This window comes from Protobothrops mucrosquamatus, unplaced genomic scaffold (genome assembly GCF_001527695.2).
Source record: "Protobothrops mucrosquamatus isolate PMUCROS unplaced genomic scaffold, P.Mucros_1.0 scaffold142, whole genome shotgun sequence".
NCBI classification, from domain to species: domain Eukaryota; kingdom Metazoa; phylum Chordata; class Lepidosauria; order Squamata; family Viperidae; genus Protobothrops; species Protobothrops mucrosquamatus.
Genome location: NW_015386508.1, coordinates 365821 through 379601, shown reverse-complemented (window position 1 = coordinate 379601; position 13781 = coordinate 365821). Strand labels below are relative to the sequence as shown.

Genomic DNA, 13781 nt, shown 5'->3' with positions numbered 1-13781 from the left:
GGCACTTTGATGGTATTGCTGATTATTTCTAGTTCATTAACTCTAATATTTGGATTCTTTCATAGTATAATCCTGAAAGCAACATCATTAAGATACTGCAAACAATATTTTAAAAACTGAAATACTTTGAATTAAATTGCCTGTAAGCTCTCCTAAAGAGATGCAAATATACCTTGCCTGTGCTAATTAAATTACATTAATCACATTTGTTTAATTAAGCTTATTTAGCAAGGAGCTTTGGTGTGGAAAAACTTTTTGCTCATGTACTCATGTCCACGCTACAATATTAATCCAAACTTCTATCTCTTGGATTGCTTTAGTGGTTATAAGGATGAAGACTGAGGTAAATGTTTAGTCATCATGTTGTAGCATATCTTATATATTTGTCTATTCTATTTCTTGAAACTTCAGTATAGAATGATTTTCTACAGAGAATTGCAGTCAAAGAACAAATTTGGTCTTAACTTGGTCTAATTATTTTAATGTGCTTCTCCTGTAAAGTTGCTGTTGAAGAGAGGGGAGAAACTTAAATATGTATAAAATGCATGAGTTAGATTTTTTTCCTACCATGTTTCCCCACAAATAAGACCGGATTTTATATTAATTTTTGCTCCAAAAGACACATTAGGGCTTATTTTCCGGTTAGGTCTTATTTTCAGGTAAATACAGTGCTAAATGTGTCCATCTGGCTGATGATCTTAACTGGGGCTTATTTTGGGGGTGGGGCTTATATTATGAGTGTCCTGAAAAATCATGCTAGAGCTTATTTTCTGGTTGGGTCTTATTTTGGGGAAAACACAATGGTAGATTATAGCTGGATTTTGTTACATCAGTCTTGTGACAATTATCGTTACTCTGACTGCCTGTTGATTTCTTGGGATGTAGCCAGAAAGGGGGTTCTGTCCATTTGTTGAGCATTTTGAGCCTCATAGAGAACATCCTTACTATCTGGTCTTCCATGGTTGGTTCTCTTGCCTATGTTGTTGTCACTAGGATTTTTATGATTTTGTTTTTACTAACAGGGAACGTTCATTTGCAGCAGCAAGTGACACGACAGGACTGATGGCATTGTATAATATGACTATTATAACTATTATAATATGACTATTATACAATGGAGACAAAGATTCAGCTTCTTTCACCTGGTCTTCCAGTTTAATGGCTGTGACAGATTGAGTGAAGAGGCATTCTGTAAATAGAGAATTGTCTTGTCTTATAGAGATATGGCAGAAAATGGATCAATAAGAATCCAATTTGCTTTAAAAAACAACCTTGTTTTGGTGGGGAAAAGAAAGGAACTTTTTTTAAAAGTAAAGTTGAAGAGTACAAGGATTTCCACTGCTGGCCTGTAGCTGATCACTTATTGGCTAGATCAGCAGAGAAATCAAATATTGACCAAGAAGAGTTCATTCTAGTTGGCTGTTTTCCCAGGTTAAAAAACAATATTGTTATAGTCAGCAGGGAAAATATACAATATAGATGCCTGGGGTGTATACACTCATTTTCCTAATCGTTGCAGTTAAAAAGTTATAACCATGCTTCAGAAACCTGAAAAAAATGTTCATACAAAAGTGACAAAGGGATTTAAAAAATAAGATTGTTGTTTACATTAGAGAAAATGCTTTTTTCCCCAAACCACCTTCAATTTTCAGAGTTACTCCTTATTTTTTCAGCCAAGAAAAATAATGAGGGTTTTAGGCATTTCCAATTATAATGGCCTAGCTTTTTTCATTTGTTATAGCATTTATTATACTTTTTTTCATCAAATTGCTTAGTTTGCAAAGAAAACAAATAGCTTAGGTTCTAAAGAAAACAGAGTAGAATATCTCAAAAGATAGCTGATTTTTTCAATAAGTAATCAAGGAATCATTGTTTATTGTTCAAAATTAGCCATCCATATTTAATAAGAAACAGATTTTGTTCTTACCTCTATGTTGCACAGACAATCTTCTAATTTGGACACTACTTCAGAAAACTCGGGTCTTCCCTACAAATGCAGCAAGACAATAACAATATGAATGTTGTGACAATGCCTTTCACATTTTGCAAGCAGATATGGAGAAAGCAAGGTTTTACATCTGGGCAGGAAAAACCAAAGGTACAAGTGCAGATTAGGAGAAATCTGGCTCAAAAACAGTAACCGTGAGAGGGATCTTGGAGTCCTAGTGGATAATCACTTAAAAAGAGTCAGCAGTGTGCAGCCGCCGCCAAAAAAGCTAATACAATTCTTGGTTGTATAAACAGAGGCATAGAATCAAAATCACTTGAAGTATTAGTACCACTTTATAAAGCCTTAGTAAGACCACACCTAGAATACTGCATCCAGTTTTGGTCACCACATTACAAAAAAGATGTTGAGACTTTGGAAAAAGTACAGAGAAAAGCACCTAAGATGATTAAAGGTGTAGAGACTAAAACATATGAAGAACAACAGTTGCAGGACTACGGTGACATGATAGCAGTATTCCAATAATTGAGAGGTCGCCACAAAGAGGAGGGGGTCAACTTATTTACCAAAGCACCTGTAGGCAGGACAAAAAACAATGGATGGAAACTAATCAAGGAGAGAAGCACCCTGGAATTAAAGAGAAGCTTCCTAATAGCGAGGACAATTAATCAGTGGAACAGCTTGCCTTTAGACATTGTGGATGTTTCATCACTGGAGATTTTTAAGAAGAGACTGAATAGTCACTTGTTTGAAATGGTATAGGGTCTCCTGCTTGAGCAGGGGGCTGGATTGGAAGACCTCCAAGGTCCCTTCCAGCTCCATTCTGATTCTGATTATAATTTGAAGACTACGTGTTTGCATTATCTATAAAGAAAGATTGAAGTGTTGTGTCTGAAGATTCAACAATTACTTTTGAGATAGGGATAGGAAAAAAAGGTTAAAAATTATGTATTGTATGAAAAAAGCATGGAGAAATTGTGTTCCTGTTTTTATAATACTAACATTGGGCATCGTCTAATAAAATGGACTGGTATTAGATTCAGGGAAGACAAAATAAAACAGTTCTATATATTTTAGCATGTGGATTTCATAAACATAACATATGATGATGATGATTGTTGGCTTAATTGATTTTAAAACAAAACAGACAAGTACCATTTGGCAAAATAGATAGAGAAGCTTTCAGTATGTAATTGTAGAAGTCCTACAGTAGCTGTAGGTTTTGCCTTCACCCTAAACTAGTCTCAGTTTTTGAGAAGCAGCTATATTTAAGGAAAAGAAGTTGGAATAAATAAGCCCATGGGCTTATCAAACAGTTTTTTCCCTTATGTTCTTAGCTATTTGCTCAGTTTCAAAGGTCTGCTTGAATCTGTGCATAATATTCCTCCTTTATGAATAAATAGGATTTTTTCATTGTTTAAATTATTTTTCTGTCTAAAATTTGATAGCACCCTAATAAATGTTAAAACCACCTAGAATCACTTAGACATGATAAGCGGCATAGAAATTTATTAAATAAAAATAATTTAAATAAAATATGCTTTATTAAATGCTTTTTTCAGCTCCTGAAGCTTTCTTTCAATAAAATAAAAAAAAGAATACCATACTTTAGCTATCATATTGCTTTTCTTAATGCCAAATAGATGCATATCCAACAATAAGGGAAAGAATGTTTCACATATTCATAGTTCAAAGCTCACATAAATGGAAATCTGATAGGTTCATGTCTAGAATTTGACTCCGTTTTCTATTGTTTAGTCTGGTTGTCATTTAAGATATTCCAAATGGAAACATATAGTCATGGTTACACTGCTGAACTGACTAACATCTACTTTTTTTAAAGGGACCTTTAAAAAAATTGTTGTGATTAATTTTCTTCATAGTAGAGCTGCAGCGATATAATGATCAGAATAATGAAGATGTCAGCGCCACAATATTTTCATATGATCTTTCTGTTTCCCTTCTAGGTGCCCTGCTCATTCTACTTGCTATGCTGATTCATTTAATAGCGCCGTGCCCCTCTTCATGCATGGTATGCTCTGAAGAAGTTACTCTGTGCCAAGGGTTAACATATATACTAGGTAACCAAGTCAGACACTTTAAAGAGAACTCATATTTATTCTGTACTGTAAGTTCACCCAGCCCAGCTGTAATTGTATTGACTGCTTCTTATGCCTGCTGCTGAGAGGTAAATTTTCAGAGAGCTAGCCTTTCACATTTTGACTGAGGAGTGATAGCATTGTTTCATTTCTCTTTGCCTTGGGGCCTTATCCAAACTATTCCAAGCCCTTCAGAGGTAATTGAAAACCTTTGTTACCGAGAACAGTCATTTCGCTCAGCCAAACGCTTTAAGAAAAACAAAATAGATCATTTTAATAAGTTTTGTCCACATTTTGTGCAAAGTTCAAGCTGTCCGCTGGCTGAATGAGCTATCAATTGCCTTATAACCCCGCCAAGGAATCTTTCAGCATTAGCAAGATTAAGTGATGTAGCGCTGATACAGATTAGCATCATAAAGTGCATTATAATTCTGAAAGAATGTCTTTCTCCTCTCCTCCCACCTCTTGATGCTAAATGATCTGTAGAAATGCTAACAAGATACAGTGGCTGTGCTCATTACTATTGCTTGCCTAAGTCAACAGTTTAATCAGACACCTGATTAGCAAATTTAAAGTAGGGTTTAGTTTGTTACTGATTCTTAGGAAAAAAAAATAGCAGTAAAAATGTCACTTAATAATGGCTAAAGTAGTAGTTAATTAATAATGCCTGTCTCTTATTGCTTGCCATTATGTATTTATTTTTATGGTTTAGATTTCTCCCTCTCTCCCCACAAAGCATTCAGGGAGATCATAGAGCTTTCTTTTTGACTATAATGTTAAATATAAACTTAGTAATACCAATGTTTCCCCCCAAAAGACCAGGTCTTTTTTTTTTTTTGCCTCCAAAAGAGGCACCAGGTCTTATTTTGGGGGGGGATGTCCATTCACCTTGCGGCAGCAGCACTGACAGCCCCACCCAGCCAGCCCACTTCTTCTGTGGCCAAAGGAGCAGCTTCATGCTGCAGAATGGAGCTTCGGCCTGCATTTTGCAATCAGAGGCCTTTCTGGAAGGCCTCTGCAACCAAGAACCATGCTATGGATTGAATCTATGGCTCGGTTCTCGGATGCCGAGGCCTTCTGGAAAGGCCTCTGACTGCGAAATGGCAAGCCGGGGGATGCAGAAGAAGTGGGCCGGCGGGGAGAGGCAAGTGTTGATTCATGGGAGGCCTGGTAAGTGGGTGCGGGGCACATGGGGCAGCTCCACCCCTCACCCCTGCCCTAGCTTGATTTTTAGGCATGTGCCTCACCCCCCCCAAAAAATCAAGCTAGGGGGTAGGGCTTATATTAGGCCCACCCCCAAAAAATCAAGCTAGGGGTTATTTTCGGGGTAGGTCTTACTTTCGGGAAAACACAGTAGCTCAGGGTTGAAATGAGGGGTCCTTGGTGCTCTCTGAGCTTGCTTGTTTTCTTGCAGACATTTCATTACCCTAACTAGGCAACATCATCAGTGCCAGTATGTGCTATCAGTTTACATTCTGGAGTCTTCCCTGTCTGGGTGGGTGGGGGCTGTCTTAGGGATTCTTTGGTTGGGCTGTTTACTAATGGCTCTTTGGCAGTTTCTTGATTGGGGTATTGCTTACTTGATTGGCGTCTGAAGTTAACCTTGAAAGTGGACCAGTTAATCTATGCTGATCTGAGTACTGATTGCTGATTAAACTTAGTAATAGCCAGAATTCTGAAATGCTCTATTTCAGACATGTCAAACACAAGGCCCGGGGGCCGGATGCGGCCCGTGAAGTGGTTTCATGCAGCCCGTGAAGCCATCCTGGAAACAGTGAGAGAACAGCCCCCTCTGCCTTGGCCCTGGCCCAGGCTGGCTAGGAGCCAATGTACAATTTTGTGGTGGCCATCTATGCTGAAACACATTCAGTCTTAGCTCCATAAGCCCCCCCCCCTGCATGGCCTGAGAGGAACAGTGAGGCTCCTACAGAGGACCATGCCTTGGTTCTTGCCCTGGTCCCACCCCCTTCTGCCAGAGACACTCAGATCTGTCCCACTCCTGCCCAGGCCCCCACAGGCACCCTTGATGCAAACGATCTAGAGCTAGCCACGCCCACCCAGTAGGCCACACCCACTCCATCCACGCCCATTCAGTAGGCTGCACCCACCCTGGCCACACCCACCCTGCCCCCTGAGGGCAACCGCAATGCTGATGCAGCCCTCAATGAAATTGAGTTCGACACCCCTGCTCTATTTGGTCTCTCCTTTTCATTATAAAGTTGCCAATGAAATCCCAACAAGCAATTCATGGCAAAGGGACAAAACAGAAACATTCCATTAGATTTGCTCCTCAGCATCCTGATTTTTGCTTTTATTTTGATCAGCTGTTTTCCCCAGGGTTTGCTGTTACCATATATCCATATTGTCTTAGTTTTTTGTTCACAGGTCTATTCCAGATGTATGTTTTGGAGCTCCCACTTCATTCAGAAAGATCAGGTATTTGACCCGAGATCCAATTATGGAAATAGCACTGTAAAGTGATCTTAAAGAAAAACATTGAAAAGATAGCACTGCATCTTCGTTTGCAAAAGTGCTTCTCAATAAATTTGTGTGCAAGAAAAAAAAAGATAGATTATAAATTAGGCATGTCAGATGTGGGCTGCAAAAATCTGGATGACCACTAGATCGCAGCAAGCATATACAGAAGATTAATTCTTTGTTGCACTACTAACAGTTTAACAGCCACCTCATAAAATATGCCATAGAAAATATAAGCAAGATCCTGGACATAATAGGCAATAATAGGATCCGCATATCATTAGATCATCATCATCATGATCAACAACAACAACAACATCTTTGAGATTAGGTTCTCTCCTAAGAAGAGGAAAATTGATCATCGGCCATGTAAAGACTAGCCTTTAGGAAAAATGTCCTCTTTTCAAATGGAAACGAAATGGCAAAGCTTTCAGGATAAACAGGAAAAAGAGGAGATCCTGTCCTAGAAACATCAAAATAAAGTCATAACTGAGGACAGGAGAAGTGCTGTTTATGTTCTGTAGATTGGAACAATGAGGATATTGTGACAAACCTCCAAAAGCAAAACTGAATTCATTGTAGAAAGGGAATTGATGCAGAAAGTCAAATACTGAAGTTTTTGTATATGGGATCTATCAGAATCAAATGTTGTCCAGAAGGAATCTAAGTTGTCTGTAACACTTACATAATTAATTCAAGGTATATATGGCATTCAGGTCATGTTGACATCTGAGAGCCAGAAAGATGAAGGAATCGGGCATATCGATTATAAAAACATTCTGTGTTAATGGGCACAGATGAACAATCCTTATAAATGATTCAATAAGCCAAGGCAACATTGCTGGACAGGTATAATTTACATTCTTTAGGTCCTCCATGCAGAGCGCATAGGTGTACAATTTGTACAAAATATATTCAATATGTGTCCTTTAAGATGGAATCCATTAAAAAGGATCATTTCACTAGAAAAGCAGTAAGAGAAAAAATATGCAGGCTTCCAAGCCAGTCTGTGAATTGATCAGAATAACTGATCTTGTACAGCAAGCCTCTTTTATTAAAAATCTCTTATACAACTGATTTGTTTTATATCTAATATATGCTGACAAATCTTTAATATTAGGGCCACAAAGAGGCAGAGACAGTTCTTGTGTCTGTAAAGATTTACCTGCTATATAAGATCATGTTTTCTACTTGAGTCATTCTATACATTTGTAGAATTAGCATGGAAGTAATCAATGGCCTAGGGGGCCATTGGCGTGTTAATTTCTTGAAATAGAAACAAATCTCCTTTAAGCATGTTGAGCATTCAAGGAACACTTATAGGAGACAAGGCCTTACCCATGGTCACCATTGTGTTTGCTTTAGTCTTAATGAAAAGCTAATTTGGCTGTGAAGATGGAAGGACCCAATGATTTTAAGCACTAATCAAAATCAATACAAATTAAATTTCTACTTTCTAAGATGAATTCCCTGACTTTGAAAGTTGTACGTGGAAGAATTGATACCAATTTAATTAAACCACACTGTAATTGAAAGCTGTGTGAAAGTCACTGGTTTCCAGGGAATAATGTAAAAATTTTCTGTACTTGCTCTTAACACTTGTGAGTTCTCATTCAAGATTGTGCTTGAAAGGCAATTCAAAGCAACGTTAAAAGTATTCTATATCATCTTGATTGGTCATGCCAAGAAGCATGCAAAATTGTTATTGCTTTTTTTTCCCCTCCAGGATTGCTACCTAAAATCAGAGATTGCTAGAAAACTTTCTGAGTATGGATAGGAATAACTTCTAGACTATACTTGATAGCTAAATAGTACAGCCAATTTGTTCTAATGGTTAAAGCACCCGACTAGAAACTGGAAGACCATGAATTCTAGTCCCATCAAAGGCACAAAAACCAGCTGAGTGACCTTGGGCCAGTTACTCTCTCTCTCTCTCTCTCTCTCAGCCCTAAGAAGCAGACAATGGCAAACCATCTCAAAAAACATTGTCAAGAAAACTATAGGGACAAGTCTAGGCTATTACCGGAGTCAACATTAACATGAATTGACACCTCAACCCCCCAACAATTGTGTGCACCTTTCACAGCAGAACATGTGTATGTCTGCAAAAGTGAACAGCATCTTTTACAACTGTGCTGAACAAAATATTATATATAGAAATATGGTTCAAGACTAAGAACAATTGCAAGATGGAGAATGCTATTCAGATCACAGAGCAAGGCTAGGTCAGAATGAAAGGTGAGACATTAAATAGAATAGATACAATAAAATATGAAACAGACGCACCAGATAATATGAAAGTAAGACATGGCAAAAGGGAGAAGAATATGCTGTAAGAGGAGTGATTCATTCCACTTAAAAAAAACACCAACATTATAACAAATAGATGTATATGCACAAAATGTAAACAGACTCTACTCTCCCAACCCTGCCAACTTAGTTTTTTTATCCCATCTTTAATAACACACACACACACACACACACACACACACACACACACACACACACACACACACACACTAATATCCCATCTTTAATACAGGATTTTAATATCCCATCTTTAACTCAGGACTTTTGGCTTCTTGTTAGAATTGTTTCATTTCACCAGCATGCAATCTCCTCTGAGGCTTTGCTCTTGCATGTCCTTTTACTACTTCCAAGTTCTGTTCCACAAGTTGTTGGATGGGTAGGTATATTGTACTTGGCTGCAAAAGAATTCAAATAACCACTAGATCGGGGTGTCAAACTGCCGGCCCGTGGCCCGGATGCGTCATGAGGAAACTGCACCCACCCCATTGCCGGCAATGGGGAAAAAGTTCTGATATGTCACGCAATGTCATGTGATGTCATGAGTTTGACATGTCTGCACTAGATCAAGAGGGTGGTGAGCTACAGAGGGCCTTGGATGAAATGGATTATCTGGACCATTTTTTAATCAGGATTCAGGCCAGACTATAGTACTGAGACAGTATTAGTCACATTTGTGGATAATTTTGGAGGGCTTGTTTAAATGAACAACCAGCTGCATTGCGTAGCTTGGTTTCTTATGTAGTCTGATTGCTTATACAATGCTTTTGTCACAAATAATAGTTAACTAGTAATAACTCATCATCATCACCATCATTTCAGCCATTGTCTATCAACTGCAGGATGAAGGCCTCTTCTGCATGTTTCCAACCAATACAGTAATAACTAATAGCTGTTAGTTAATTAGTATTTTGTCTAAAGGCTTTGCTTCAAGCTTTGGGGCTGGACTGTATATTATATTAGGTAACACCATTCATCTAACAAATACTGTAATCAAGCCTAGCAGCCTAATTCATCAACATGCTGAATTCAAGGCCTTGCATCAGCAATCAATCAAATTATTTTCATTTTCAGGTGGGCCATGTATTCTGCTAATACTGCTATAGTATTAAAGAATTCTGTTTCTTTAAAGCCTGTAATACTTGGATTGTGGAAAAAGAGGATCACCTTATCTGTTCTAAGAAACAATTGGCAGATGTAAGAGAGGCTTAGTTTTACTCCAAGTTTCCTTCATGCTTCTGTAGATTTTAGAGTCCAAACTTGGTTATATGATAAAGGGACATCACAAAAAACAGTGCTGTTAACTCACTGTAAAAACCACTGTTCGGCTTGCTAAAATGGTTACTCATTCAACAGTAGCACTCTAGTCATCCATCCATCATGCTTGCGCTTGTGTGATATGCAGGCTAAAACTCTGCTAAATCTATCCTCCAGAGGACATGATTGAAAGCAATACACATCCCAGCAAGTAACCATTCTCTAATGCATTAATGAGAAACCCAGGGGAAATCCTTCAAGGCATCAATAAGCAAACAGCATGCCTTGCCCTCCGTCAAGTTTATTACTTTTTACCTGAGATAAATAAAATCCACATTGTAAAGGGGAAAACAGCACATGGCCTCCCAGCACAGATAAACATTAGCAGCAGTGAATTGGTGGGGGAGCTCAAATGCCATTTCTACACAGGAGAGGAGACTTTCTGGGAATACTTGAGAGCTTTAGGTCAGGATCGAGATGGGGGTCATCAAACAGCATGTGGGAAGCTTGTATGGTGCCTGCTTGTCCTCTGCTTGAATGAAAGCACTGATGGCTTCTCACAGCCACAAGAAAAGGGGGATTTTTTAAAAAAATAGTGCGGCCTGTCACCCTCTCCACCAAATGATTGTAATACACAATGAATTAAACTGCGATGCCTGGTGGAACAGATGTTTTCTGTTTTCTGAACAAATAGGTCAAGTTGGAACGCAGTGAAAGAAATTATGAATACATGGCTAAAGAATGAATGTTGCATGAAGGTTTTGATGAATCTAAGGCAGGGTTTGAACAACTAGGAAGCCGAACGAGGACTGGTGGTGGCTCAATCCTGAAAGGAAAGGAGATTGATCGTGTTATTCAGCCGAGAGAGGTCAAATGAAGAGTTGCCATTGGTATAGAAGAGTGAGGCCACATGATTAAGAAATTGGCCTACTCTAGCCATCATATTTGTCTGCCGTGGATGTATTATGGTAATGTTGAGGGCTATTTTATTACAACATTTTCCCATGGGTATGGAAATATATCTTCCTGCATGAAGGCGTTATTATCCCAGAAGACTTTGATAGCTATGCTCTTTTTGGGCCTGCCATTTATTTATGGGAAAGTCTAGAACTGTGTAATCAACTCATGAAGGCAACAAAGGGCCTTAGCCAAATTTGTTCCACAACCAAAATGAAAGTTCATAAGACATTCTAGATATTATGCCCATAATACCTTTCTGCTTGTAATAGGTTGTATAAGCCAAAGATACAAGAAAGAATAAAAGCCATCACTCACCCCTTTCTATAAAATACTGTAAGGTCAATTATAATCCCACCTTAAGGGGAAATGGGGATCTCATAATGGACATCCATCCAGAATATGTTCTCAAATGCTCTACCAGTAATGTTAGATGCACAGTAAAATCATTAACAAGAAATAAGCCTGTACAATATCCTGATTTTAGACATCTGTCTCAATAACTGGATAGTGGAAACATTATTTATGAAAACAAATCCCACTTTTCTAACATCTACACATCAGAACTCTCATTCCTGATGTAAACATTTTTTGGTATAAGGCTGTAAAACTGAAAATGTATTCAAATTTCAACTAGTTCTATGCCAACACTCCTTAATATAGATTAAAAACACTGCTTTTCTGCAAATAGTTGAAATTCAAATGGCAATTCCAAACGCACTGAATATACAAGTTTATTATTTAGCCAGGCTCTTACTTTGTGACCAAAGCGCCTCTATAATGTTACCGCACCAGTATTGTTCATTTCAGTAAGGTCCTTTCAAATATTCACTGAAACCTATTGTTTCTTCTTGTTGATTTGGGTACATTATAAATAATCTTTCATTCATCATTTGAACAGCTTCCATAGTTGTCTCAATGTCAATTTTTCTACCCATGAGTTGAGGAAAACTATAAATTTCCTTGCATTTTTCCTTTTCAAAATAATGTGAAAAAGGGTTATAATGATTTGAAAAATTGATTATTTATGTAATCTATTTTAATGTGTTTTATTGGCCTCCATAAACTGTTCAGATTACATAGCAAATACACATTTTGGGCTTGATTTTACTAATCCTTTAATTCTGAGTATTTTTTACATTTTTATACTGCATTTCCAAAAAGATATAAGGCCTAGAAATACTATGTTCTAAAACACACAGCATTTTTATAATTATGGCATACTAGCAAACTGAATGTTGATAGGAATTTATTTGACCATTTTGCTCATTTGTATATGGTAAAGTAGGTATTTACTCATAAGTTATTCCAAACGTAACCTAAATCTCAAATTCCATATTTTTTTACTTCTCAGTTCTGCTATTACCTTTTCCTCAACTTCCTTTAACTTGCAAGAAATGACTAGTATTAAAGCAGAGGATGTAAATTACAAATGTGTAGATATATAGAAATATAATTATGCTTCTCTTCTTTTCTCGTAGCTGCTCCTGTATCTACCCAAGCTTTGATTATCACTGATGGAAGTATCACTTCAGTAGAAGGATTTAACCTCTCCTTCCTACTTAACACAACTTTTCTAAGCCTCAGTACTAATGGGATTAAAGCAATTAATGATGATGCCTTCCTTGGACTTAGAACACTGGAGACTTTATTGCTGGACCAGAACCAAATACCAAGCTTTTCTATCACATACAGCACATTTCATGAACTTCAGAAGCTTCAGGTGCTGGTGCTAAGCAACAACGTTTTAAGTACCATTCATGGCACCTGGTTCAAGAACACGAAGGCTCTTATTAGACTCCATTTAAATGGAAATCAGCTTACCAGCATCAATGCTGACAGCTTTGAGATGGCAAATCTTGGCAACCTCAGAATCCTGGATTTATCAAGCAATTTCATTAATTCTATCGCAAAGAGAGCCTTCCATGGCCTGCCTCAACTGATAGAAATAGACCTTTCTAGAAACAGGCTAGCTCTTATCCCTGACACATTTTCTCCACTGGGTCAATTAAAACTTCTTAGCTTGGACCAGAATTGGTGGAACTGCACATGCAAACTTTATGATTTAGCTTCTTTTCTAAGACAATACGTGAATTCATCAAAAATACTCAGAAATCCTGAAAACATGAACTGCACAGCTTCTGAAAACCCATCAGTAACAAATCTGCTTCAACTCACAAAGATCAACTGCAAGTCTGCACTGAAACAACCATCCAGAATTTTTAAAAAAGGAAGAAAGAAATATGGACGAGACATTGTATTGGTAGCGCTCTTCTCCTTTGTAGGTAATGAATCTCTTAATAAGGTGTTGCTTGCTCAGTCCCTAGTTTGTTTTATGTTTATATTGGCATTCCTCACTGTTTATAAGATTAAAAAAAATTACAGAGCGAGACATAGAATCTGAGTCATACAGTATGACATAACAACAATCATGATCAATCATCCCTAATCTGATTTTCATCCAGATGTGTTGTGACCACAACTGGCAAGAGCCAAAGCAACCTTTGCATAATCTTTTTCCATTTAGGGAATTTTGATGAGAGGACTTGCCCATTTCAAAAATGGTGGTTCAAGGTTGGAGGGAATAATTAATCTCATAACATGAATTTGCTAGAAAACTACCTGCCACTTCTAGAGTTCCCTTTTCCCATACAGTGTTCTAAATTATGTTTGTTTTTTTGTGGATGTGTAGAGATACTTGTAAAAAAGCACTCTGCTGCAACTGGCTATAATTG

The 13781-nt window shown here is 37.7% G+C and overlaps 1 protein-coding gene across 1 annotated transcript in view; it reads right to left on the bottom strand.

Moving 5' to 3' along the window:
* Window positions 1–13781, bottom strand: part of LOC107285059 (serine/threonine-protein kinase TNNI3K) — a 184219-nt gene that overhangs the window by 24894 nt on the left and 145544 nt on the right. Inside the window, exon 22 of the mRNA XM_029283589.1 lies at window positions 1928–1987. Within this exon, the coding sequence (XP_029139422.1) occupies window positions 1928–1987 (60 nt within the window). The remainder of the gene's footprint in view (window positions 1–1927; window positions 1988–13781) is intronic.